This window comes from Furipterus horrens, unplaced genomic scaffold, assembly GCF_987537825.1.
Source record: "Furipterus horrens unplaced genomic scaffold, mFurHor1.1.pri manual_scaffold_13, whole genome shotgun sequence".
Taxonomy (NCBI): domain Eukaryota; kingdom Metazoa; phylum Chordata; class Mammalia; order Chiroptera; family Furipteridae; genus Furipterus; species Furipterus horrens.
In genome coordinates, this window is record NW_028327183.1 from 14,860,083 (window position 1) to 14,887,978 (window position 27,896).

The 27,896-nt window shown below is 37.2% G+C and overlaps 1 protein-coding gene across 2 annotated transcripts in view; it reads left to right on the forward strand.

The window, feature by feature from the left end:
* Positions 1–27,896, forward strand: part of NFATC3 (nuclear factor of activated T cells 3) — a 125,426-nt gene that overhangs the window by 24,753 nt on the left and 72,777 nt on the right. For both annotated transcript variants that reach the window (XM_090260433.1, XM_090260434.1), the window contains exons 2-3: positions 21,855–22,992; positions 25,504–25,666. In XM_090260433.1, coding sequence (XP_090116559.1) covers positions 21,855–22,992; positions 25,504–25,666 — 1,301 coding nt within the window. The remainder of the gene's footprint in view (positions 1–21,854; positions 22,993–25,503; positions 25,667–27,896) is intronic.

The following is a 27,896-nucleotide window of genomic DNA, read 5'->3' on the forward strand; positions in this document are numbered from 1 at the left end:
TGCTGCGTTGGATCACCTGTTTCTTGGATACATGTCCTCCTCCTGCTTGATTACTTTACACTAATTTTGGAACACTTTCTCCAGTTAGCTGCAGGCAATGAGAGGTTAATTTTTGAGACCTTACATATTTAAAAATGTCTTTATTCCTGCCTCACACTTAATTATTGCTGGTGTATAATTCTAGGTTAGATATAAATTTTTCTCAAAATTTTGAAGGTATTGCTCTCCATTTTCTTCTAGCTTCCAGTTTTGTTCTTGAGAAGTCTGATAACATTCTAATTCTGTTCTTCATGTGTGTAACCTGTTCTCCCAATCTTTTAGATTCTTTTCTTTGTCCTTTGTGTTCTGAAATTCCATGGTGATATGTGTTTGTATGGATCTATTCTTATCCATTGTGCTGGCCTCTCAGTAATCCTTTATTTCTTTCTCTTTATTTTCTGTTCTCTCCTTCTGGACCTTGAAGTTTCAGCTGTGGGACTTATAATACTCTCTCCCACTTCCTATTTGTTTCTTTGCTTAACTCTTTGGAAAAAACTTCTTAACTTTGATCTTTCAATTTTTCTTTGAACTTTAATTTGTTATTTTTTAATTTCTAGGGGTGTTTGTTTTATCTTCCTTTTTTTAGGATTTTATTTATTTATTTTTAGAGGAGAAAGGAGGGGGAAAGAGAGGGAGAGAAACATTGATCGGTAGCTACTCGTACGCCCCCAACTGGGGACTCACCCACTATCCAGGCATGTGCCCTGACCAGGAACTGAACTGGCAACCCCTTGGTTTGCAGACTGGTACCCAGTCCATTGAGCCACATCAGCCAGGGCTATTTTATCTTTTTCAATAAGCACATTCATATTTCAAGGTTAGAATATTTTTTTTCCCCTCAGGTTATTGAGGATAGGTTTTGTTTTTATTTTTGAGGTTTCCCTCTTACTGCATAGTATTTTTTCTCTGCTTTTCTTTTTGCCTTTCTTTAATGTTAAAGCATTTCTCAGATGTTTGATGGTTTATGATTATCTGCTTATTTTTTTAAATGGGGTACCAAAATATTAATGGCAGTTCTGTGATCCTAAGTGGCACTTGTTAATTGCAGCCCTCTGTAGGAGTTTTACTTTATTACTGTAACCTCTGATATCGTTGACTGTAGGTCTTTTCTCTTAGGCTAATCGGATTCCCAGAAGAAGAATCTTCTAGTCTATTCCCTGCAGAGGGGAAGCCCCTTTACACACTGTGAGCCAAGGGAGGGAAAAGTACTCAGGGTTTCAATATACAAGTTTTAGAGACTTCTATTTCATCACCGTTTTCAGTGTGGTTACCCTGGCTCTCAGTTGCCCTTTCTGTTTTACCTCTTCAGGAAATCTTCAGTCTTGTGCCTAGAGGAACATATATCCAGTAATGCAGAGTGAAGAGGCATGGGAAATCGGGAAGGAGATTAGTAACTCATTTAAACAAGATTTGTGCCAATTTTGTTTTCAGTTTTATCATTACCCCAACTTCTAAAAGTACCTGATGTAGTGCATTTCCTGAGTGTTTGGTGTTGTTGTTGTTGTAAATCAGTTTTCTTTTCACTGCTGGCTTAAGTTTTAGCTTTTTCAGGTGCTAAATCAGTTACCATGAGTACTGCATTCCAGCTTTTAAAAGTGTTGCTATGGTTTCACCTCCTGTCCTTTTTGTTTCTGTGAGTTTACACCCTTAAAAAAAATCATTTTACTATCATTTAGTGGAGTTTCAATTGAGAATAGGCAAACGTGTGTCTTCAGCCCACTGTCGGAAGTTCTTTCAATTTCTTTTTTTTTTTTTGAGGGGAAAATTACATAACATACAGTTAACCGTGTAAAAGTCTTCAATTAAGTGGTATTTAGTGTATTTACACTGTATAGCAAACGCCAGCTCACTCTAGTTTCAAAACTTTTTCATCACCCCTTAAAAACACCCCATAACCATTAAGTAATTGCTCCTCATTTTCTCTCCTTAACCCCCACCCCCTGGTTACTTTTAATCTTTCTATCTCTATGATTTTGACTATTTAGATAAATCATATAAAGGGCATCATACAAAATATGTGACCTTTTTTGTCTGGCTTCTTTCACTTAGCTAGGTGTTTCCAGGTTCATCCAGCTTGCAACATCAGTCAATATTTTGCTCCTTTTAATGGAGGAATAATATTCGGTTGTGTGTATACACCTTAATTTGCTTTTCCATCCATCTATTGATGGACATTTGGATTGTTTCTACCTTTTGGCTATTATGGATAATGTTGCTATAAACATCTGTGTACAATTTTCTATGAAAACATAGGTCTGCATTTTCTGGAATATGTACCTAGATGTGGAATTGCTGGTTCTATGGTAATTATATGTTTAACGTAAATAAAAAACAAAGATTATATTTATTTTTAGGGAGAGGGGAAGAGGGTGAGAAAGGGAGGGAAACATCAATATATGGCTGCCTCTCTCATGCCCCAACTGGGGATCTGGCCTGCAACCCAGGGATGTACCCTGACTGGGAATTGAACCAGCGACCCTTTGGTTTGTAGGCTGGCACTCACTCCCTTGAGCCACACCAGCCAGGGTATATGTTTTAACTTTCTGAGGCACTATCAAACTATTTTCCACAGTGAACGCACTATTTTATTTTGCCACCACTAACGTATGAGAGTTGCTTTCTCCACATTCTCACCAACTCATTATTTTCTGTGTGTGTGTGTTTTACATTAAAGCCATCCTAGTGGGTGTGAAATAGTAATATTGATCATTATTTCATGAGCTTTTTGGCAACTCATATATCTTCTTTGGAGAAATGTCTATTTAAGTCCTTTGCCCATTTTTAAAAAAGATTTTATTCATTTTGCCCTGATGGGTGTGGCTCAGTAGGTTGGGCATTGTCCTGCAAACCAAAAGATCTCTGGTTTCTCTACCTCTGTTTCTCCCTCCCTTCCTATTTAGTTTTAGAGAGAGGGAAGGGAGAGAGAAAGGGACAGAAACATTTATGTGTGAGAGAAACATCGATTGGTTGCCTCTTGCACACCCGCAACCCAGGCATGTGCTGTGACTGGCAATCGCACTGGTGACCTTTCAGTTTGCAGGACATGCTCAGCCCACTGAGCTACACCAGTCAGAACCCTTTGCGCATTTTTTAAATTGAGTTGTCTTTTTGTTGTTGAGCTTTAAGAGTTCTTCATATATTCTTATAATTATATATGATCATATATATGATTTGCAAATATTTGAAGTGGGTTATCTTCACTTTTTTAAAAAAGATTTTATTGGTTTTTAGAGAAAGGGGAAGGGAGGGTGAAAGAAAGGGAGAGAAGTATTGCTGTGTGAGGGAAACATAGTTGCTTCTCACAATACTTCCAACTAGGGACCTGACCCACAACCCAGTTGTGCCCTGACTAGGAATTGAACCAAACTGAAGACCTTTCACTTTGTGGGAGCGCCCAACCCACTGAGCCACGCTGGTCAGAGCCACCTTTTTTAAAAAAAAAGTTTTATTTATTTAATTTTAGAGAGGGGAATGGAGGGAGAAAGAGAAGTAGAGAAACATCAATGTGTGGTTGCCTCTCACTCACCCCCCACCTGGGACCTGGCCCGCAACCCAGGCATGTGCCCTGACTGGGAATCAAACTGGCGACCCTTTGGTTTGCAGGCTGGCATTTTATCCACTGAGCCATACCAGCCAGGGCTCAGGGCCACTTTTTTAAACATTGGATTTATTGGGGTGACACTGGTTTAAAAAATTATATAGGTTTCAGGTACACATATCTATGCACATCATCTGTACATTACGTTGTGTTCACCACCCCAAGTCAAGTCTTTTCCATCACCATTTATCTTCCCTATACCCTCCACCTTCTCCGCATCCCTGCAATCACCACTTTGTTGTCTCTTCACTTTTTTTTTAATTTATTTTTTAAGTATATTTTATTATGTTGTTACAGTTGTCCCAGTTTCCTTTCCCTTTGCTCCCCTCTGCCCAGTACCCCTCTTCCCTCCAGCAGTCCCACCCCCCTTAGTTCATGTCCATGGGTCATGCATATAAGTTCTTTGGCTTCACCCTTTCCTATATTATTCTTAACTTCCCCCTATTTTGTACCAACTGATTATGCTTCTTAATCCCTGCACCATATCCCCATTTCTCCCCCTTCCCCTTCCCAACTGATAACCCTCCAGATGATCCCCATGCCTATGATTCTGTTCCTATTCTGGTTTGCTTAGTTGGATTTTGTTTTTATTTTTTAGATTCAGTTGTTGATAGTTGTTTGTTGTCATTTTAGTTTTGCTTTTCTTTTTCTTAAAGTCTTGATTTTCTTTATCTTAGATAAGCCCCTTTAACATCACCACATTGATGTCTCTTCACTTTCTTGATAGTAGCTTTTGAGGCACAAAAGTTTTTAATTTTTATGAATTCCATTTTATCTAGTCTTTCTTTTGTTGTTTGTACTTTTAGTATCAAATCTAAGAATCCTCATGGCCAAATCCAAGGTCATGAAGGTATACACCTATGTTTTCTTCTATGAGTTTTATGGTTTTCTCTCTTAGATTTAGGTCATTAGTCTATTTTGAGATAATTTTAATATAAGGTATGAGATGGGGGTTCAATTTCATTCTTTTGTATGTGGTTATTCATTTGTCCCAGCATTGTTTGTTGAAGAGACTATTCTTTCCCTTATTGAATTGTCTGAGCACCCTTGTCAAAAATTAATTGGCCATAGATGTTTTGGGTTTATTTCTGGACTCTGAGTTCTGTTCCTTTAGTCTATATGACTATCCTTTTGCCAAAACCACACTTTTGATTACTGTTGCTTTTGTAGCTTTGTAGTTAGTTTTGAATGTTATGTGTGGGTTGTCCTTTTTTTTTTGTTTGTTTTCAATATTATTTTGGTTGTTCTGGGCTCCTTTCAATTCCATATAGGTTTGAGGATCTGTCTCTCCATTTCTGCAGAAAAAGCCATAAAAGTTTTAGTAGCGATTGTGTTCACACTGTAGGTTACTTGGTGGAATATTGCAGTGTTAACAATATTAAGACTTCCAGTCCATTTCCCCAATAAGGGAAATCTTATTTATTTAGGTCTTTAATTTCTTTCAGCAATATTTCGTAAGCTTTAGTGTACATGTTTTTTACTTCCTTGCTTAAATTTATTCCAAAGTATTGTATTCTTTTGGAGGCTATTATAAACAGAATTGTTTTCTTAATTTTTTTTTTTTTTTTTGGAATGTTCATTGCTAGTGTGTAGAAGCACAACCGAATTTTGTGTGTTTGATCTTCTACCCTGCAACTTTCCTGAATTCATTTATCAGCTCTATTTGTGTTTTGTGGATTCTGTGAGACCTATAGATAGAATCATGTATCTGCAAACAGAGATAGTTTTACTACTTCTTTAACAATTTGGATGTTTTTTTTATTTCTTTTTATTGCCTAATTGCTCTGGCTAGGACTTTCAGTATAATGTTGAATAGCAGTGGTGTGTGCTAGCAGCATCTTCTTATTCTTGACTTAGGGGGTAAGCTTTCAGTTTTTCACCATTAAGTATGATATTAGCCGTGGATTTTTCATAAATGCCATCAATTATTTTAAGGAAGTTTCCTTCTGTTCCTGGTTTGCTGAGTTTTTACTTTTTATCATGAAAAGGTATTGAATTCTTCAAATATTTTTTTCTGTGTCAATTCAGATGATCATGTAATTTTTCCCCCCCTTCATCCTAGTAAAGTGGTAATTTTTATATGTTGAACTACCCTTGCATTCCTGGGATAATTTCCATTTGGTGCATTTAATGTGCTATTAGATTTGGTTTGCTACTATTTTGTTGAGGATTTTTGTGTCTGTATTTATAAGGGATATTGTTCTGTAGTTTTTTTGTGGAATCTTTGTCTTGCTTTGGTATGAAGGTAATACGGGCCTCATAGAATCTGTTAAGAAGTGATCTCTATTCTTTGGGAGAGTTCGAGAAGGATTGCTGTTAATTCTTCTCTAATTTTTTTGTAGAATTTACCAGTGAAGCCATCTTGTCCTGGACTTTTTTTGTTGGGAGATTTTTTAGCTACTGATTCTATCTCTTGATATTGGTCTATTGAGATTTTCTGTTTCTTGAGTCAGTTTTGGTAGTTTGTGTGTTTATAAGACTGCATTCATTTCTTATAGATTGTCTTATTTGGTGTTGTACAATTGCTAGTATTTTTTATTATCATAGTACTCTCATAACATTTTTTAAAATCCAATATCGGGTATAACACACATCCTAACAGAGTCTGCTTAGCTTGTATTAAACTATTGTTTTTTCACTTACTTGAAAATTTTCTTGCCGAAAGTTGTTCATGTAGACTATTCATAGAGGTTAATTCTTTAATCTTTAAACTTTACATTTGCTCTTCAAATAAATAATAATTGAGCAGAATCAGTAATATTTGATTACATATCAGGAACCGAGGAAAACCACTTGAAACCATTTGTCTTGTATTTCCCTATTGATGTTGCTACCAGTGTTGTCAATTTTTCAACTACCCATTCTTTTTTTTAAACTATATTTTATTGATGATGCTGTTACAGTTGTCCCAATTTTTTTCCCTTTGCTCCCCTCCACCCAGTATCCCCCTTCCTTCCAGCAGTCCCACCCTCCTTAGTTCATGTCCATGGGTCGTGCCTGTATGTTCTTTGGCTTCTCCCTTTCCTATACTATTCTTAACTTCCCCCTGTCTATTTTGTACCAACTTATGTTTCTTAATCCCTACACCATTTCCCCATTCCTCCCTTTTCTCCCTCCCAGCTGATAATCCTCCAAATGATCCCCATACCTATAATTCTTTTCCCATTCTGGTTGTTTGCTTAGTTTATTTTTGTTTTTATTTTTTTAGATTCTGTTGTTGATAGTTGTGAGCATGTTGTCATTTTAATGTTCATAGTTTTGATTTTCTTTTTTTTAAATAAGTCCCTTTAACATTTTATATAATAAGGGTGTGGTGATGATGTACTCCTTTAGCTCTACCTTGTCTGGGAAGCACTTTATCTGCCCTTCCAATCCTAATGATAGCTGTGCTGGATAGAGTAAACTTGGTTGTAGGTCCTCAATTTTCATCACTTTAAATCCTTCTTGCCTGCAAAGTGTGTTTTGAGAAATCAGTTGATAGTCTTATAGGAACCTCTTTGTAGGTATCTCTCTGCTTTTCCCTTGCTGCTTTTAAGATTCTCTCTTCATCTTTAACCATTGGCTTTTTTTAAAATTATTTATTTATTTTTTATTTTTTATTTACTTATTTTTAGAGAGAGGGGAAAGGAGAAAGAGAGGGAGAAAAACATCACTGTGTGGTTGCTTTTCACTCGCACCCCCAACTGGGGACCTGACATGCAACCTAGTCATGTGTCCTGACTGGGAATCGAACCAGCGACACTAGGTTCGCAGGGCGACGCTCAATCCACTGAGCCACAGCAGCCAGGGCCTTAACCATTGGCATTTTAATTATGATGTGTCTTGGTGTGGTCCTCTTCAGTTCTAGCTTCTTTGGGACTCTCTGTGCTCCCTGGACTTGTATGTCTATTTCCTTCACCAGATTATGGAAGTTTGTCTTCATTATTTTTTCACATAAATTTTCAGGTTTTTGCTCATCCTCTTCTCCTTCTGACACCTCTGTGATTCAGATGTTGGCATGTTTAAAGATGTCCCAGAGGTTCCTAAGCCTCTCTTCATTTTTTTCAATTCATGTTTCTTCATTCTGTACTGGTTGACTCTTTCTTTCTTTCTTGTTTTCCAAATAGTTGATTTGAACCCAGCTTCTTTCCCTTCACCATTGGTTTCGTGTGGATTTTCCTTCATTTCACTTAGCCTAGCCTTCATTTCTTCCTTTATGCGTCTGTCGTACTTAATCTTATCTGTCAAGTCTTTGAGCATCATTATCACCAGTGTTTTGAACTCTACATCAGTTAGGTTGGCTATTTCCTCGTTGCTTCGTTCTCCCCCTGGAACCTTGATCTGTCCCCTCTTTTGGGCCATACTTCTCTGTCTCCTCAACTTGACTGCCTCCTCTGTTTGCCTGTGTCTTGGTTCGAGCTTTCACACCTGTTACGTTGTATGGGGAGGAGCCTTAGGTATTCATCAGCTAGCGGTGACGAATACCACGTTGTGGTGCTGTATGTGGGGGAGGGGCCTGAGAGTGAACAGGGCCGTTTGCTCAGCACTTGCCCCTTTTCCAGGCCCTTCTCCCACTTCCCGTATAGGAATGGCACACCTCTAGCTGTTGCCATCGTTGTGGTTTCTAGAGTGGGTGGGTTGCAGATATTCTAGGACTGTGAGGGCACTCTAAAAAACTAGACTCTAATGAGAGACCAGCAGTTTCTTCTGCTGCCCCAACCCCCACTAGTTTCACAGTCTGAAGCAATGTGGCTTTATTTTCCCTGGCACTGGAGCCAAGAGCTGCGTTGTCTGATATGGGGCTCGGATCACTACCCAGGTGTCCCTCCCAACTTTTATAAAGTGTGACTGCTCTTTCTGCTGGCTTGCCACAGCCCCTGCCTTGCTGCTGCCACCATACTGCGTCATCTCCACTTCTTTTCTGCCCCTTCTACCTGTCCTGATGAGTATATCTTCTTTATATCTTTGTTTGTTGGACTTCCATGCAGTTTAATTTTCTGGTAGTTCTGGTTCTTTCTACTTTCGAGGTGATTGTATTTCTTCTTATAGTTGTGAAGGGTGGTGAAGCCTACACCTCCATCTTGGGAGGAAGTTTCTCAACCACTCATTCTTGCCAAAAGGCTAATACAAGTTTATTTTCTCTGAACAGATTTCTTCAGTTGCTGCAATCAAACAATTTTAACAAATTACCATCAGTAAATGACTTTATTTGCTTGACTAAGAAGTGAGCCATTGAGAAACTTTCTGTGGTTGCAGCCTTTTTCTTTTTTTCTTTTTATAAAGAAATCCTATTGTGATGAGGTATTCTGCTTTTTCTGTTTTTTTTCCATGTGAGTTGAGAGTATTGTGAATGTTTACTATGGTAATTAATGCTGATGTTTAAGGTATTCTTATAGCATAACCATGTCATTCATTGCACAATAAACATCATGCTTTGCCATCTAATTTGGTAAAAAAATAACTCACATTGTGCTGTGCCTGAAAAGTGTGACATTCAGTTGAGAGTCCACTTTTCTGTTTCCTGTTTTGAGTGATACACTGATAAGTTTTTTAAAAATGTTGCAGTATCTCAGTATTCATTGCACTCAGAATGTTGTCAAGTTAGAACTGTGTCCCTGCAATTTGTTTGTGTACCAGGTAGTAGTGGAAAGCAATATCTCACAGCTACTCATCTCTATACTTGTGTAAAAGTAACATCTACAACATACATATACAAATACATGGCTATGTCCCATTTAAGCTTTATTTGTGGACACCAGGATCTGAATTTCACATCATATTGTGTCATGGAACAGTATTAATTTGATCTTTTTTCAACTGTTTGAAACCATACTTAGCTGTGCAGAAACAGCAGGTGATAGGCCGGGTTTGGTCCCTGGCCTTATTTTGCTAACCCCTGCTTTATGGTGCTTTCCAGATTACTTGCATGCTTGCGTGGGGTCCCCCCGGTGGCTGAAGGAAAACAGAGCAAGTAAGTCTCAAGATGGTCAAATTTCTGAAGTGCTGTGAATTTGAGAAGTCTAGAATTGGGAATCTGGACCCTCGGATTCTTTATCATAGTGAGATTTTAGTAACCACATACATAATTTCCAGAGCTTGACCTTGGTGACACTTGGGCAAAAGCTGGAGCAGCATTCTCCCACATTTTGTATTCTGATCTCGACAATGCTTAATGACATCATTGTGATTCATAATATGTTTGCTTCATCTACAGTTTATTTCGGGGGAGGATGTGGATTTTATTTAGTATCAGTCAAATATTAAAGTGGCATTGGTATAATAATTATGTTTGAATAAAACTATAGTCTTCAAGGGCAACTTTGTTTTTTCCTCCCCTTTCATTATTTTACTCAAAAGGGCTGAGGTTTAATAAATTAATAATTTTTGCTACTTTATCAAAAGCATTCTTTTTTAAAAAAAGTTTTACTTATTTTCAGAGACAGGTGAAGGGAGGGAGAAAGAGAGGGAGAGAAGCATCAATGTGTGGCTGCCTCTTGTGCGCCCCCAACCGAGGACCTGGCCTGCAACCCAGGCATGTGCCCTGATTGGGAAATGAACTGGTGACCCGTCGGTTCACAGGCCGGTGCTAAATCCACTGAGCCACACCAGCCAGGGATCAAGTGCGTTTTAAAATAAAACTAGATTTTTATTTTTTTATTTTATTTTATCTTTTTAAAGTATATTTTATTGATTGTTGTTACAGTTTTCCCAATTTCTTTTCCCTTTGCTCCCCGCCGCCCAATACCTCCATTCCCTCCAGCAATCCCACCCCCCTTAGTTCATGTCATATAAGTTCTTTGGCTTCACCCTTTCCTATATTATTCTTAACTTCCCCCTGTCTATTTTGTACCAACCAATTATGCTTCTTAATCTCTGCACCATTTCCCCATTTCTCCCTCTTCCCCTCCCAGCTGATAACCCTCCAAATGATCCCCATACCTATGCTTCTGTTCCTATTCTGGTTTGCTTAGTTGGATTTTGCTTTTATTTTTTAGATTCAGTTGTTGATAGTTGTGAGTTTGTTGTCATTTTACTGTTCATAGTTTTGATTTTCTTTTTCTTAAATAAGTCCCTTTAACATTTCATGTAATAATGGCTTGGTGATGATGAACTCCTTTAGCTTCACCTTGTCTGGGAAGCACTTGATCTGCCCTTCCATTCTAAATGATAGTTTTGCTGGACAGAATAATCTTGGTTGTAGGTCCTTACTTTTCAGTCCCTTCTTGCTGGCAAAGTTTCTTTTGAGAAATCAGTTGATAGTCTTATAGGGACACCTTTGTAGGTATATCTTTGCTTTTCTCTTGCTGCTTTTAAGATTCTCTCTTTATCTTTAATTTTTGGTATTTTAATTATGATGTGTCTTGGTGAGATCCTCTTTGGGCCTAGCTTCTTTGGGACTCTGTGCTTCCTGGACTTGTATGTCTATTTCCTTTGCCCAACTTGGGAAGTTCTTCATTATTTTTTCACATAAGCTTTCCATTTCTTGCTCTTCCTCTTCTCCTTCTGGCACCCCTATGATTCGGATGTTGGCATGTTTAAAGTTGTCCCAGAGGTTCTCTTCACTTTTTTCCATTCTTGTTTCTTCATTCTGTACTGGTTGACTGTTTATTTCTTCCTTATGTTCCAAATCATTGATTTGAACCCTGGTTTCCTTCCTTTCACCACTGGTTTTGTGTGGATTTTTCTTCATTTCATTTAGAATAGCCTTCACTTCTTCCCTTAAGCATATCTGTCAAGCCTGTGAGCATCTTTATCACCAGTGTTTTGAACTCTTATGTTAGGTTGGCTAGCTCCTTGTTGCTTAGTTCTCCCACTGGAACCTTAATCCGTTCCCTCTTTTGTGCCATACTTCCCTGTCTCCTCATCTTGATGGGCTCCTGTGTTTGCCTCTGTGTCTTAGGTAGAGCTGTCACAGTTGTTACGTTGTACATGGTGGAGCCTTAGGTATTCATCAAAACAGGGTGACCCATTTCACCACGTTGTGGTGCTGTATACTCAAGAGGGGTCTGAGGGAACAATACCGCTTGCTCAGCACTTGCCCATTTTTCAGGCACTTCTTCCACTTCCGTATGGGACTGGCACCTCTCTAGCTGTTACCCAGGCTGTTGTTCCCAGAGTAGGTGGGTCTGCAAATTTTCTGGGACTATGGGGGCCCTTTTAACAAGCAAACTCTGCTGAGAGACTGGCAGTTTCTTTTTCCACCCCAACACTCACTGGTTTTTACAGTCAGAAGCAATGAGGCTTTATTTTCCCTGATGCGGGGACCATGAGCTGTGTGGTCTGGTCTGGCGCTGGGAGCGCTCCTCAGGTGTCCCTCCCGACTTTTTAAAACGTGACTGTGCTTTCCGCCGTCCTACCGCTGCTGCCACCACACCACGTCCTCTTTGCCCTGGCTCTGCCCCTCCTACCTGTCTGGGTGAGTATTTCTTCTTTATATCTTTGTTTGTTGGACTTCCATGTAGTTTGATTTTCTGGAATTTCTGCTTATTTCTGGTTTTGAGGTAGTTGTATTTCTTTTAGTTGTGGAGGGAGATGCAGTGTGTCTGTCTATGCCTCCATCTTGGCCAGAAGTCTCTAGACTTTTATTTTTAATTTCAAGTGCATGTTGGTGAAGAAATCAGTGACTGCTAATACAGTAGGGTGTTGCTATTCCCCTTTGTACTAAGGTACCAGCAGTATGCATTTTATGACAATAGCATGTAAGGTTGAGTACTCTATACATGTTTTATTTTAAAGAAAACTAGCATTTACATTATTCAGGGGTTGTAGTGAATTAAAAAATAAATGTCAATTGTACACCTAACCCTTAGACAGGATAAAGCTGTCCTGGGTGTACAGCTTTAATACTGTCATTAAAGTTGTTTACAGAAGTTGTTTTTTTAAATTGTGATAAAATATCCACAACATAAAATTGACAGTCTTAACTATTTTTAAGTGTACAGTTTAGTGGCATCATGTATATATAATATTGTTGTGCACCTACATGGGTGAGTTTAAAAAAAAGAATTAATCTTTATTTTATTTTTTTTCATTACTATTTAGTCCCCTTATACCCCGTTGTTGCCCACCATGGGTGAGTTTTTAAAGTCTGTCATTTTAAATTCTTATTTTGTGAGCGGGATCCAAGTAATGAAACCCACTTGCTCTGGACAATCCCAGATTTGCTATCATACTTATGAAATAATGAACATGGACTAAATGTGTAATTTACATATTTTTAAAGGAAAATTTTAATTTGTAAAGAAACAATACAGTTAGATAGAATTCTTAAAGGACAGGTTGCTCTAAATGATTATGAAATACTCCAGCTGTTTACCTGTTTTATTTTCTTTGCAATCATCCTCTCTGCACTCTGATTTCTTAATCTGTGGACTGGGTGAGCAAATAATATTATGGGATCTCTAAAACTGTGTTTAGAGTCTGAATGAGGGTCCAACAAAAATTCCTGTGAGTTAAAAATAATGACCTTTTACACTGTGTATGATGGATTGCTCAGATTGTTTAATTCTCTCTGTTCAACGACCTTTTGAATTGGTGACAACTACATTGTAAAAAGTTCTTGGCTATTATCCTAACTCAGCCAGACTGATTACATTGTCAAGAAAATACATGGTTCAAAAATTCCTGATGAGAATTTTAATATAACTTAATAGATTAATATAAATTCTGTAAGGGGAAATACTTCTAACAACTTTAACAAATATTTTATTATAGGACCAATAAACATTAGGACTTACAAGGTACTAGATATAGAGCAGTTGTTCTCATATATAATAGAGATCATTTCATTCCCTTTTTAAAACTTTTTGATGGTTTCCATTAACCTTAGAATAAAATTCAAAGTCCTTATGATCTTTCTAGGTTTTGTTTCTTTCACTTCTCCCCGTTCAGTTGATAGCTCTACCCGCATAGTGGGCCTTTCACTTCCTCAAAGTCTTATTTGACTCAGTGTTTGCTTATACTGTTCCTCCGTGTTGGAGCTATCACCTTCTCTACCCATGCTTCCCCATTCATCCCCTTTCTTTGCTTGCTCGTTCCTAGTCATCTTTTAGGTGTTAGCTTGCATGCTACCTCCCTGTAAAGGCTACCCTCTCTGTAAAATAGGCTCCTTTAGTTTCTTTTTTACCACGTAGTAGTTCGTATACTTCTTAATTTGCCTTTATCAATCTCCCCTGAGACTATGCTTCATGAGGGCAGGGGCAGTGCATATCTTATTTGTTCTTTATATACCTGGCATCTAGAAGCTTCTAGAAAATAGTAATTGTGTTATAAATAGTTGTTGAATAAATAAGCACTTTACTTGTTTTCTGGGATACCGCACTCTTTTGGTTCTTCTGCCGTTTCACTGACAGTCCCTTCTTACTCATTCTTTTTTGTCTTCCTGATCCCTATACTTCAGGATCCCGTATGCCTCAGTTGCCTGCTTTCTTCTCTGTCTACACTCAATTGCTAGTCATCTCTTCTGGTTTTATGGCTTAAAATATTCTCTATCCATTAATGACTCCCAAATTTACATGCCTGTGACTTGATATACAAGTGTTTACTTGATTATCTCCACTTCGGACGCTTATTAGCATCTCACATTTTAATATCCTCACACGAGGACATTTTTTAAATTGCTTTTTTCAGAGAGACAGACATTTATTGGTTGCCTCTTGCATGAGCCCCAACCAGGGATCCAACAGGGAATCAAATGGGCAACCTAAGTATGTGCCCTGACTGGGATTGAACCTGTAGCCTTTCAGTTTATGGAAGGATGCTGCAACCAACTGAGCCACACTGGCCAGGGCCAAAATAGAATTTTTGACTTCACATTTTCCAAATCTCTTTCATTTTCTTCTTCATTTCAGTAATTAGAAGTACAGGTTTTTAAAAAATCCTCACCTGAGGATAGGTTTATTGACTTTAGGGGAGGAAGGGAGGGAGGGATAGAATGAGGGAAAGAGAGAGAGCATGCGCGTGTGAAAGAGAGAAACATCGATGCGAGAGAGAAACATGGATTGGCTGCCTCCCATACGCACCCTCAGTGGGGATGAAACCCACAACCTAGGCATGTGACCTTACCGGAAATTGAACCCACAACCTTTTGGTGTATGGGATGACATTCCAACCAGCTGAGCCACTTGGCCAGAGCTAGAAATACAGTTCTTATAATAATAATTCAGGCCCAAAACCTTGGTGTCAACCTGACTCCTTCCTTGCTCACACCTAATTCATCAGCAAGTTGTTAGCTCTACCTGAAAAAAACAAAATCTCACTTCTTATTGCTCTTCTACAAACCATCACCACCCAGATCCTATGCCCCATTATTTTGTACCTGGATTACTGCATACAGTCTTCTAAATGTATATCAGATCATGACACTCCTTTGCTTAGAACCTTCCAGTGGGCTCTCATCTCCTAATACAAACCAGTAATTCGACTGGTCTGTGATGCTTTACTTGACTAGCCAGTGTCCCCACCTCATTTCCATCCCCTATCATTCTATCCCCTCAGTTCTATTCCCACTGGCTTTCTTGCTTTTTCTCATATACTCCAAAAATCCTTCATCTTCAGGTCTTTGTACTCACTGTTTCTCCTACCTGCAGAATTCTTTGCCTAGATTCTGCATAGCTCAGTTCCAGATATCCTTTTGGTATCTCTTCAAATATTGGAGAAAGAACCCTTTCCAGACTTCCCTATCCAAATTAACTTTCTCTCATTTTCTCACTCTATTCTCCTCAGCCTATTTTATTTTTCCTTATGTTTGGTTGGCCAAAATGCCCGTTTAGTTTTTTCTGTAAAATAAAAGACACAATTTTCATTTTTACCAGTAACTTTATTGATTTGGATATTTTGAGTATGTCGGCTGTCTCCTGTTATTGGCTTCTAGTGGGTAGAGGCCAGGGATGCTGCTAAACATCTTCCATCTTCCAGTGCATAAGACAGCCCCACAACAAAGAATTATTTGGCCAAAATGTCAGTAGTACTAAGAAACTTCACAAATCACTTTTGATACGTTCGCTCAGTCGAAGCACCTTCTCCATACACTGCACAAATCTTTTTTATTTTTTTTGCGTTTCAGTTACATTTTCATCTTTATTGAAATAAAAAGCATAATACGCCAAAAATGTGTGTATTTTCTTTCATCTTCAATTTTAAAATGGATGCACAAAACTTCACCAATTTTGGTGTTTCTTTTTAATGTATTTTTAAAAGATTTTACTTATTTTTAGCGACAAGGGAAGCGACAATGTGCTAGAGATGTTTTGGTCAGTTGCATGCCCCTATCTGGGGGCCTGCCTTTGGACCTCTTGTTATATTGATAGTAATTACCCTTTCTTCGTTTCAGCTACTTTGAGTTTGTTTTTCTGTTCTTTGCAGTCTAGAAACATCATATTTTACACAGAGCCTTTTAGTCCTTAATTATGCTAAATTTAAAAATCACGTCCTGGTTAGAGAAACTGAGGTAAAACTGATTATACTCATCATCCAATGTTACAAATTAAAACAAGTCTTTTAAAACAAACGTCTCTACATAGTAGCGGTGCAGATAATGTGTGTGCCCTATGATTTAGTAACCCCATCCTTAGGAATTTATCCTTGGAGGCTAATTCAAAGGAAGACAAAAAGCTATTAGTATAGAGATGGTCAGTGCTACATTATTTATAAAATAAAATGTAGGAAATAACTATGATAATTGACTCTTAAGTTTTATTTTTTAATTACAGTTTACTCTTAGTATTGTTTTGTATTAGTTTTAGGTGTACAGTATACTGGTTAGACATCCATGCTTTACAGAGTGTTTCCCCTGATATTTCTAGTACCTACCTGGCCTCATACATAGTTATTACAATATTATCGACTATATTCCCTGTGCTGTATTTTATATCCCCATGACTATTTTGTAACTACCAATTAGTACCTCTTAATTCCTTTATCTTTTTCACCCAATCCCCCAACTCCCCTCCCCTCTGGTAACTATCAGTCTGTTCTCTATGAGTCTGTTTCATTTTTGTTTATTTTCTTATTTAATTGCATATATAAGTGAAATCATGTGGTATTTGTCTTCCTGTGACTGACTTTACTAAGCATAATACTCTCTAGGTCCATCTGTGTTATTGTAAGTAATAAGATTTCATTCTTTTTTTTATGGTAATATTCTATAGTATATATGCAACACAACATTTTTATCTATTCATCTTTTGATGGGCAGTTGGGTTACTTCCATATATGATAATTGATTCTTGACATTTTACATGGCCTTGAAAATTGTTTAGAAACTTTATAAAACTCAGTGAAATATAAAAAATATTGAAAGACAGTGGTGAATACACAATATAATATACAGATGATATATTGTAGAATTGTATACCTGAAACATATATAATTTTATTAACCATTCTCACCCCAATAAATTCAATAAAAAACTAAAAAAATACTGAAAGACAAAGTTGTATATTATACAGGCAAAACAAATCTAGACTTAGAAGTCAGTATAGTATTGTTCTTGGTTAAGAGATAATGACTTAGAAGAGAGCCAAAGGGAGGCTTCTGGGCTGTTCATGTTTCTTTTTTTTAAGGGGTGCTATTACAGGGTGTGTCTGTGAAAATATATCAAGCTATATACTTATGTGCACTTTATGTATGTATCTTATACTTCAATAAAGGGTTAGAAAAGCACCTAACACAATGTTACAATCACAACTATATGAAATATGTACCCATGTAGACCAAGACATGTATGAAAATGTTAATTGCTAGGCAATAGCATGTTTGCAGTTTTCTTTAATGATTATCTTACAGTAAGGGAAGAAATAATTTTTTTACTTAAAAAAATCATTTTTAATTGGGATCGAATATACATAATATTATGTTCTCTATTTATATAACAGCTTTATGAGGGTATAATTCATATACCATACAACTCACCCGTTTAAAGTATACAATTCAGGGAGTTCTGGCCAAGATGGAGGCATAGATTGACACGCTTCACCTTCTTGCATAACCATAATGATTACAACTACCTCAAAACAACAGAAAAACCGACCAGAACTGCCATATAATCGAACCGTATGGAAGTCTGATAACCAAAGATTTAAAGAAATATTCATACAGATGGCTAGAAGGGGTGGAGACGGGGAGCCAGGGTGGAGAGGACGCAGTGTGGCTGAGGTGAGGCAGTGGCAAGGCAGCGGCTGCAGGTGCCAGAACGAGCAGTCTCACATTCACATGTGGCAGATAAAAGCCAGGAGGGACACCTGGGGAGCAATCCCAGCCCCAGCATAGACCACGCAGCTCACAGGTCCAGCACAAGGAAAATAAAGCCTCATAGCTTCTGGCTGTGAAAACCAGTGGGTGCTGGGGTGCTGGAAGAAACTGCCTGTCTCTCAGGAGAGTTTGTTTAGAGGACTCCCAGGGTCCTAGAATGTACACAGACCTACCCATTCTGGGAACCATCACCAGGGCAACAGCAAGAGAGAGGCCAGTCGCATAGGGAAACAGGTGAAATGACTGGAAAAGGGGCAAGTGCTGAGCAAGTGGCATTGTTCCTTCCCTGATTCTTCCCCCATATACAGTGCCACAAAGTGTTGAAATGGGTTGATTCGCACTGATGAATGCCTAAGGCCCCACCCCTTACAATGTAACAGGTGCAGCAGCTCTCCCTAATACACAGGAGCAAACATAGGGAGGGTGTCAAATTGAGGAGACAAAGTATGGCCCAAATGAAAGAACAGATCAATATTACAAGGCCACTGTAATCAAAACAATCTGGTACTGGCATAAGAACAGACATATAGATCAATGGAACACAATTCCATTCCAGGTCTCTATGGTCAATTAATATTTGACAAAGAGGGCGGGAGCATAAAATGGAGTAAAAATAGTCTCTTCAGCAAATGGTGTTGAGAGAACTGGACATGAAAATGTGAAAACATGAAACTAGACCACCAACTCACGCCATGCACAAGAATAAACTCAAGATGGATAAAAGACTTAAACATAAGCCGTGCCACCATAAAAGTCCTAGAGGAAAACATAGGCAGGAAAATTTCAGATATCCCACACAGCAATTTTTTCACCGATATATCTCCTAGAGCAAGGGAAATAAAGAATAAACAAATGGGACTACATTAAACTAAAAAGTTTCTGCTCAGCTAAAGAAAACATCAACAAAATAAAAAGGAAACCAACTGTAAGGGAAAATATATGTACCTCAGGTAAGGGTTTGATCTCCAAAATATATAGAGAACTTATACAACTCAACATCAGGAAGACAGATAATCCAATTTAAAAATGGGCAGAGGACCTGAACAGACACTTGTCCAAGGAGGACATACAGAGGGCCCATAAGCATATGAAAGGATGCTCAACATCACTAGCCATCAGAAAGATGCAAATTAAAATCCCATTGAAGGCTACACTAAGTGAAATAAAGAAACCTCACACCTGTCAGAATGGCCATTATTCACAAATGAACCAACAACAAGCGCTGGCAAGGATGTGGAGAAAAGGGAACCCTGCTGCACTGTGGGTGGGAATTCAGACTGGTGCAGCCACTGTGGAAAACAGTATGGAATTTCCTCAAAAAACTAAAAATGGTACTGCCTGTTGATCCATTGATTCCACTGATAGGATTATACCCAGAGAATCCTGAAATACCAATTCAAAAGAACCTATGCAACCCTATATTCATAGCAGTGCTGTTTACAATAGCCATGTCCTGGAAGCATGAAGACATTTATTTAAGAAACAGAAAATCAAAACTGTGAACATTAAAGTGACAACATACAACTATCAACAAATGAATCTAAAAAACAAAACAAAAAAAAAAACCACTACGCTAACAACTAAGAACAGATTATAGATATGAAGATCAGATGGAGGGTTATCAGCAGGGAGAGGGAAGGAGAGAATGGGGGAAAAGGCGCTGGGATTAAGAAGCATAATTGGTAGGTACAAAGTAGACGAGGGAGGGGGGAATGTCAAGAATAGTAAAGGAAAGAGAGAAGCCAAAGAACTTACATGCGTGACCCATGAACATGAACTAAGTGGGGTGAGGAATTGCTAGAGTGAAGGGGGGGTACCAGGTGGAGGAGGGCAAAGGGGAAAAATATTGGGACAACTGTAGTAGCATAATCAATAAAATATACTTAAAAAATTAAAGTGTACAATTCAGTGGTTTTTGGTATATTCACAGAATAGTGCCACCATTACCACAATCAATGTTAGAACATTTTCATCACCCCAAAAAGAAACCCAAGACCCCACTTGCAGTCACTTCCCATTTTCTTCCAGACCTCTTCCTTAAAAAAATTTTTTTTTAAAATAGCTTTTCCTTTAGCTTTATATCCCAGTCAGATATGGATTTTCTACTTTGGAGCTCTGACTTTCTATTTCTCTTGATCTTATAATTGGTGTGAGTGATATACTTAAAAAAAAAAATCAATTTATTAGGAAATATTTCAGAGTTAAAAAAATAAAGTATAACATACCCCTCTTAAATTTTAAAAAGGGAAAGACAGGGTAATTGACATGTCTTGAGTTCTTGCTGTTAGTCATTGTGTTAGGTTACTTGTCTTAAAAATGTTCCTATGTGGACCTGGCTGCTGTGGCTCAGTGGATTGAGCATCGGCCTGCGAGCCAAGTGTCACTGGTTCGATTCCCAGTCAGGGCACATGACTAGGTTGCACGTCAGGTCCCCAGTTGGGGGCGTGAGAGTCAACCACACAGTGATGTTTCTCTCCCTCTTTCTCCTTTCCCCTCTCTCTAAAAAATAAATAAATAAACAAATAAGTAAATTATAAAAATAATAAATTATAAAAATGAAAATAAAAAATATTTTTAAAAAAATGTTCCTATGTGTTTCGGGTGATACTCTACTCAGCTCCTGCGAGTTTAATAGAAAAAGCAGCCTCATAAATCTGTGAGGTTCAAGCAGGTTAAATAACTTGTTCAAGTTCACACAGCTATGGATTGGCAGAGCCAAGGTTTAAACCTGGGGGAGAGGGTTGTTTTGTTTTGTTGTTTTAATACATGTAAAGACTCTTTACTGAATATGTTCACTAACCATACAACATCTTAAAAGTTCCAGATTCTAGAACTTATAGAAATAGTTAAATTGCAGGGTGCATGCTGGCTGGTGACAGCAACCCCAGGATCTAAAGATGTGGGTTACTTTCTGGGGATACTAATGTATGAAACAATGTGATTTTGAGTACTTGTGAGAAGAGGCTAAATCTGTGCTTCTCTCTGTTGTATCTATGAACAGTTTTGACTTTGGTTTCCCTAAGATGATCTCTGAGGAGAAAGTGAAGATGTTCAACCAGTACTAGAGCTTAGTATTTCTACTTCTGTGAAAATGGATAATAATCACTTCTTCCTAAAAGTGAAGTAGCAAAATGCCCTTACTGCTGTAAACACTCTCAGTAAGTAATTTGGCAGGAGTTGTTTAGTGTTAACTACTCCAGCAAGGGATGCATTTTAGACGTTCTGTACTTTAACAATCAATCATAAGTTAAAGTCCCGGTGAATTATTTTCTAGTTGAAGTAAATGATCCAGTGGCATCACTGGACTTTCATGACCTGGTCTGCTATGACCAAAGTATGAATTCTTGGTGGTGTGACTGTGGAAGGAAAAATTGTTACTGTTAATCATAAAAATTTTCTTAGCAAAAAGAAGTTTTGAATTTTATTGCAAGGAAACTAAGGCCTTGGAGAGATTAAGTGGTTTAACTAAGAGCTCACAGTTAAATGGCAGAGGTAGACTAGAGTCTAGGTGTCCTGAGTTGATTCTATAATCCTTTTCATTATTAAACTTAGTGAGTATACATAAAACTAAAAACCTTCCAAAGACTTGGTTTTATCCTTTACTCTGCTTTAACATACAGACCCAAGATGAGGCTGAATTTGTATTATTAGAGTCTATCATTCTGTAGTTCTATGAATATTTTTTTAGAATTAATAGATATATTTCTTTTATAAAAGCATTTATTGTTCTCAGGTAATGTTTTCTGATTCTCATTTTAGAAACTGTGAAAAGAAAGAATTATATGCATAATAATTACGTATATCTACAGAAACATTTGACCAAAAAAAAAACACAACACTCTTGAACGGAGCTAATGATGTACCTTTTTATGTCCCACTTTTTTCTCTCAAGATTATTATTATTTACTTTCTCATCTAGTAATTTATACATCTAAATTTTCTAATTTCTTGTTCCGTTGATTTTTTTTTTTTTGCTTCCCCTTCATAGATTTTGAGCCAGATGATTGTGCATCCATTTACATCTTTAATGTAGATCCACCTCCATCTACTTTAAACTCACCACTTTGCTTACCACATCATGGATTACCGTCTCACCCTTCTGTTTTGTCACCATCGTTTCAGCTCCAAGGTCACAAAAACTATGAAGGAACTTGTGAGATTCCGGAATCTAAATACAGCCCATTAGGTGGTCCCAAACCCTTTGAGTGCCCAAGTATTCAAATCACATCCATCTCTCCTAACTGTCATCAAGAAATAGATGCTCATGAAGATGACCTACATATAAATGACCCAGAAAAGGAGTATTTGGAAAGGCCGTCTAGAGATCATCTCTATCTTCCTCTTGAGCCATCTTACCGGGAATCTTCCCTTAGTCCTAGTCCTGCCAGCAGCATCTCTTCTAGGAGCTGGTTCTCCGATGCATCGTCTTGTGAATCTCTTTCACATATTTATGATGATGTGGATTCAGAATTGAATGAAGCTGCTGCCCGATTTACTCTTGGATCCCCTCTGACTTCTCCTGGTGGCTCTCCGGGGGGCTGCCCTGGAGAAGAGTCCTGGCATCAACAGTATGGACTTGGACACTCCTTGTCACCCAGGCAATCTCCTTGCCACTCTCCTAGATCCAGTGTCACTGATGAGAATTGGCTGAGTCCCAGACCAGCCTCAGGACCCTCATCAAGGCCTACTTCCCCCTGTGGGAAACGGCGGCACTCTAGTGCTGAGGTTTGTTATGCTGGGTCCCTTTCACCCCATCACTCACCTGTTCCTTCTCCTGGTCACTCCCCCAGGGGAAGTGTAACAGAAGATACCTGGCTCAATACTTCTGTCCAGGGTGGATCAGGCCTTGGTCCTGCACTTCTTCCACCATTTCAGTACTATGTAGAGACTGATATCCCTCTAAAAACAAGGAAGACTTCTGAAGATCAAGCTACTGTACCACCAGGAAAATTAGAGCTTTGTTCAGATGAGCAAGGGAGTTTATCACCATCTCGGGAGACTTCAATAGATGATGGCCTAGGATCTCAGTATCCTTTAAAGAAAGATTCATCTGGTGACCAATTTCTTTCAGTTCCTTCACACTTTACCTGGAGCAAACCCAAGCCTGGCCACACCCCTATATTTCGGTGAGTTGATGAAATGGCTGCCTTTCCTTTATTCTTATGGGTTATTGGTAGCATGTAAAACTACAGTATTTATATGAAATGGTTTGACCATTTTTCCTCTTTCTCTCTTTTTCAGTACCATCCAGACAAATAATATAAAGTCTGCGTTTATTTTCCTTTGAGTCTAAAAGTATCTTTAGGTAGGCTAAAGTTATAATTTTTAAAGTGTATAGATAACGACTTGTAGATAACAATAAAGTACATTTAATAATTTCCAGAAAGAATTTTTGTAGTTACTTATATTAGAGAGAGAGGAAGGAAGAAAGAGAGAGGAACGTATATTTGTTGTTCTGCTTATTTATGCATTCTTTGGTTGATTCTTATATGTGCCCTGATTGGGGATTGAACCCACAACTTTGGCGTATTGGGATAACATTCTTTACCAACTGAGCTACTTGGCCAGGGCTAGAAGGAATTTTCTTATCTACAAAAGCTTTTTGTAAAAGATGAATTATAGTATGAACTAAATTACTAATATAACTAATTGGGAATAGGCTTTTCATATTTTTAAGAGTTCAAGGTACAAATGAAATTAACCTTTTCATCGTTGTGGCAAGTGTTTTTAATCATAATTTTGGTCTTTTCATAAGTTTGTAAATTTTTTTTTTTCTTTTTAAGTTTGTAAATTTTTTTAGTGTGTAGAGGAAGTTTTAAATTTTATGTATTCAAATTTGTTTTTTCCTTTGTGACCTTTGGGTTTTGTGTTATATTTAAAAGCCTTACCTCACTCTTAAAATAATTAAAAAATAAATAAAAATCCAATTTTCACGTTTTTCTAATAAAGTTTTAAAATATATTTTATTTTTATAATATATGTAACATAATATATAATATTTATAGTATTTGTAAATTATGTGTGTGTGTGTATATATATATATAGAGAGAGAGAGAGAGAGAGAGAGAATGTTTATATAGAATCTTGAGTTCAGCTAAGGACTGAAGAACAGTATAATGACTTTATTTTCCAAATGGCTTATCAGTCATCACAATACTATTTATAGAATCAATGTAGTATAAAATTGATTAGAAAAGACAACTTTACCATGTATTAAATCACCACATAGAGTTGGGTCTGTTTACTTTTTATTTTTTGTTTACTTTTTTAAAGAAGCTTTTTAATTGGTATGGGTGTTTATTTATGGCTCCAGGCCTTTAGAGAATATAATAGTATTGAAGATACCTTTGAGCCCATCACTCTACTTCTGAAAATTATCTTAATCTTTTTAGGAGTTTGCTTAAGTCTGCAGAAGTGCAAAAAAGTAGCTGAGAGTTGATGAAGTTGAGTTGTTTCAGATTAATAAAAACTAATACCAAGCCCTGGCTGCTGTGGCTCAGTGGATTGCGAGCCAAGTGTCTCTGGTTCGATTCCCAGTCAGGGCACATGACTAGGTTGCACGTCAGGTCCCCAGTTGGGGGCGCAAGTGAGAGGCAACCACAAAGTGATGTTTCTGACCCTCTCTTTCTCCTTTCCCCGCTCTCTAAAAATAAATGAATAAACAAACAAATTATAAAAACAAAAACAAAAAAAAATCCCCTAATAACTATTGAGCTACACAATGGCTAGTAAAGCTAGGCTGAGAACATTGAAGGAATCAGTGAAATAATTTAGAAATTTACAGTAGGAATGATAGCATTTTAGAAGGTAGAAAAGACCTTAAAAGTCCCATTTCCCCAATCACTGAGAAGATATTACTTTTTAATACAAATCATTCTAGCTTTGGGTTCATTAATATTTGACCTGTAGTTATATAAGTTGTTTCTTTTCGAATTTCATATTTTCACTGTTAATATAGCTAAGTGAACCTGTAGCCCTTTAAACTCTTGAAATTATCTTACTGATCATTTGACATTTGTCTCTAAAATTGACATCTAGAAATGCTGCAGTGACAGGCCTTATATTTTTAAGCTAAGTATTACTAAAATTAAATTTTTATCTCAAATTGCAATATATTGCTAACTGTAACAATATTTCAGAGAGACAGGGTAAAGAGCAACAGGGAGGAAGTCGGGGGAGCAACATGTACAATTGACTGACCTCTATAGCCTCACACCAGGGAGGGAGACAATATCCTGAGACACAGGGGCTTTGGATTGTTGGAGAGATTCTGATGTACATACATAGAGATGTGCATTTTTGCTTTAAGAAATCAAAATATTATTGTTTTGATTGTTTTTATAATTATATACACAGTTGAGAAACAGTTACAGTTTTACAAATGTTAGAATTTATCCTTTCTTAAAAAATACAGAAAACCAAAAAAGTTGATAAAATTTATTTTATTCTTCAGGTTAAAGAAACTTCTTAAGTACCCACCATACACAGTGTTATAATTTACTAAGTGAAGTTTTATTCTGGAATTCTTTGTTTCCAAGACCACAGGAAGAAATGTTGGTGCTGGCAAAGAAGTGATTTGAATCACTGCTCGGCAACAACAGCATGATGAAATGCGTCTTTGTGTGTTTTGTTTATAGCACATCTTCATTACCTCCACTAGACTGGCCTTTACCTACTCATTTTGGACAATGTGAACTGAAAATAGAAGTGCAACCTAAAACTCATCATCGAGCCCATTATGAAACTGAAGGTAGCCGGGGAGCAGTAAAAGCATCTACTGGTGGACACCCTGTTGTGAAGGTATGAGATTCTGGGGGTGTCTTTTGCAGATACCATGCATCTGTTAATGATGGAGCCTGCAGAGAAAAAAATTCAAAACTAGAAAGCCTATATTGAGGTTTTGTGTCCTTGTTGATATAGCAGCATTTCCATATGCGTTTTTTCTTTGCTAGGCTAAAAGATTTTCTTGTTCTTGCTGGTGTGGCTCAGTGGATTGAGTGCTGGCCTGTGAACCGAAAGATCACCGGTTTTCGATTCCCAGTAGGGCACATGCTTGGGTTGCGGGCCAGGCCCCAAATTTGGGGCATGTGAGAAGCAACAAATCAGTGTCTCTCTTGCACTTGGGTGTTTCTTTCCCTCTTTTCCGTCCTTCCTTCCCCTCGCTCTAAAAAGTAAATAAAATCTTAAAAATAAAAAGAAAAAGAGATTTATCTTGGACTGACTCTCCAGCTGGGGAAACTCTGAGGAAACAAGATTATATGATCAAACAATTGTTTTTCTGATTAAAAAGAAAAGTATGTTTATAAATATAATACATGCTCATTTAAAATTCACATAATACAGAAAAGTAGAAAGAGTAAAGCAATAAACTACCCAAAATCTAAACCACTCAGCAACAAGTAATTGTTAACATTTGATTAACATTCCAAATAATTCTCCATGTATATATTTAATGGAAGGCTGGATTAATGACTACAAAAATGAATAAGTTTTTTAAAAATAGGATTATACTGAACGTCTTTTTAATTAAAATAATTTAATTTTTTTTATTTATTGGAAGAATAAAAAAGTAAAGTGAAATGTAAAAATTATATAACATTTGAATATATGAAATATATTTAATATGTTTTGAATCATAACAATTGAATATTAACTTTAATTTTACCTGGGTAAGAAACATTTAAAAATTGAAACAAAGAATTACTAAATCTTATGTATTCTTCACTCTAAGAGATTTTAAAAGATCTTTGTAAAAAAGATAAAACAAATTCTGGAGAGATTTAATCATTATTTTATATTTAGATGGTATGAAATGACATCCTGATCTGAAAAAATGAGGTAATTGTCCCTCTAACTTTTTTCTTCTGCTCCACCTCCTAAATTTTGTTGCTTATATTATTGTTCCTTTCAGATCTACAGCCATTTCCCCTTGCAACCTCTCCTCATTGTTTAACCTTAGTCCTTTACCTAGTTGGATTCAGTGATTACTACTAATTCTTTATTTATTTGATTAAGTGTTTTTGTTTTATATTTTTGTCTGTTTAAGGAGTGCTTTGGATGCTATATTCTTTGGTTTCTTTAATGTTTGAGAATGTTTGTTGCCTTTGTATACTCAAACATCAGAATAGCTATATACAAAAATCTTCAGTAACACTTTTTTTCTCACAGAACTTGTCTTAATGACATTTTATAGTGGAGAAATTAATTACATCTGAAGTGAATTTGAACAAATATAATTTATGAACTATCATTTCCTATAACAGCCATGCTTTATGATTTGTCATTATTACCTAAATATGTTTTATAGTTCTTCACAAAGCTTTACATTTTAGGTGGGTTTTAAAGTGATTTGTAGCCAAAAAAAAAAAAAGTAAGATCAGATTTGTGGTTATCAGAGGCAGGAGGTGGGGGTAGGTTAGGTATGGAAATTGGATAAAGGTGGTAAAAATGTATAAACTTCCTTAAGATTTAAATAAATACTGGGGATATATATTGTACGACATATGACTATAGTTCACACTGCTATATGGTATATTTGGAAGTTGCTATAGTAGATCCTAAAGTTTTCATCATAAGGAAAAAACTTCTCTCTGTCTCTCTCTCTAACTATATGAGTTGATGGATGTTACCTAACTTCATCATGGTAATCAGTTAGCAATATATGTAAATCAAGTAATTATGCTGTATACCATATACTTTAAACTTATAATAATGCTGTGTGTCAATTATATCTCGATAAAACTGAAAGAAAAAAGGAAATGTCACCTTGACTGGGAGGTTCAGTTGGTTGGAGCATTGTTGCGTGCATCAGAGGGTTGCAGGTTCAATTCCCGATTAGGGCACATACCTGGACTGTGGATTCAATCCCCCATCGGTGAGTGTAAGGGGGCAACTGATCTGTGTTTCTCACATCAATGTCTGTCTCTTTGCCTGTGTCTCTCTCCCTCTCCCTCACCTTCCTCTAGCTCTAAAAAAAATCAATCATAAAATATCCACAGTGGGGATTAAAAAAAGGAAAAAGGAAATGTCA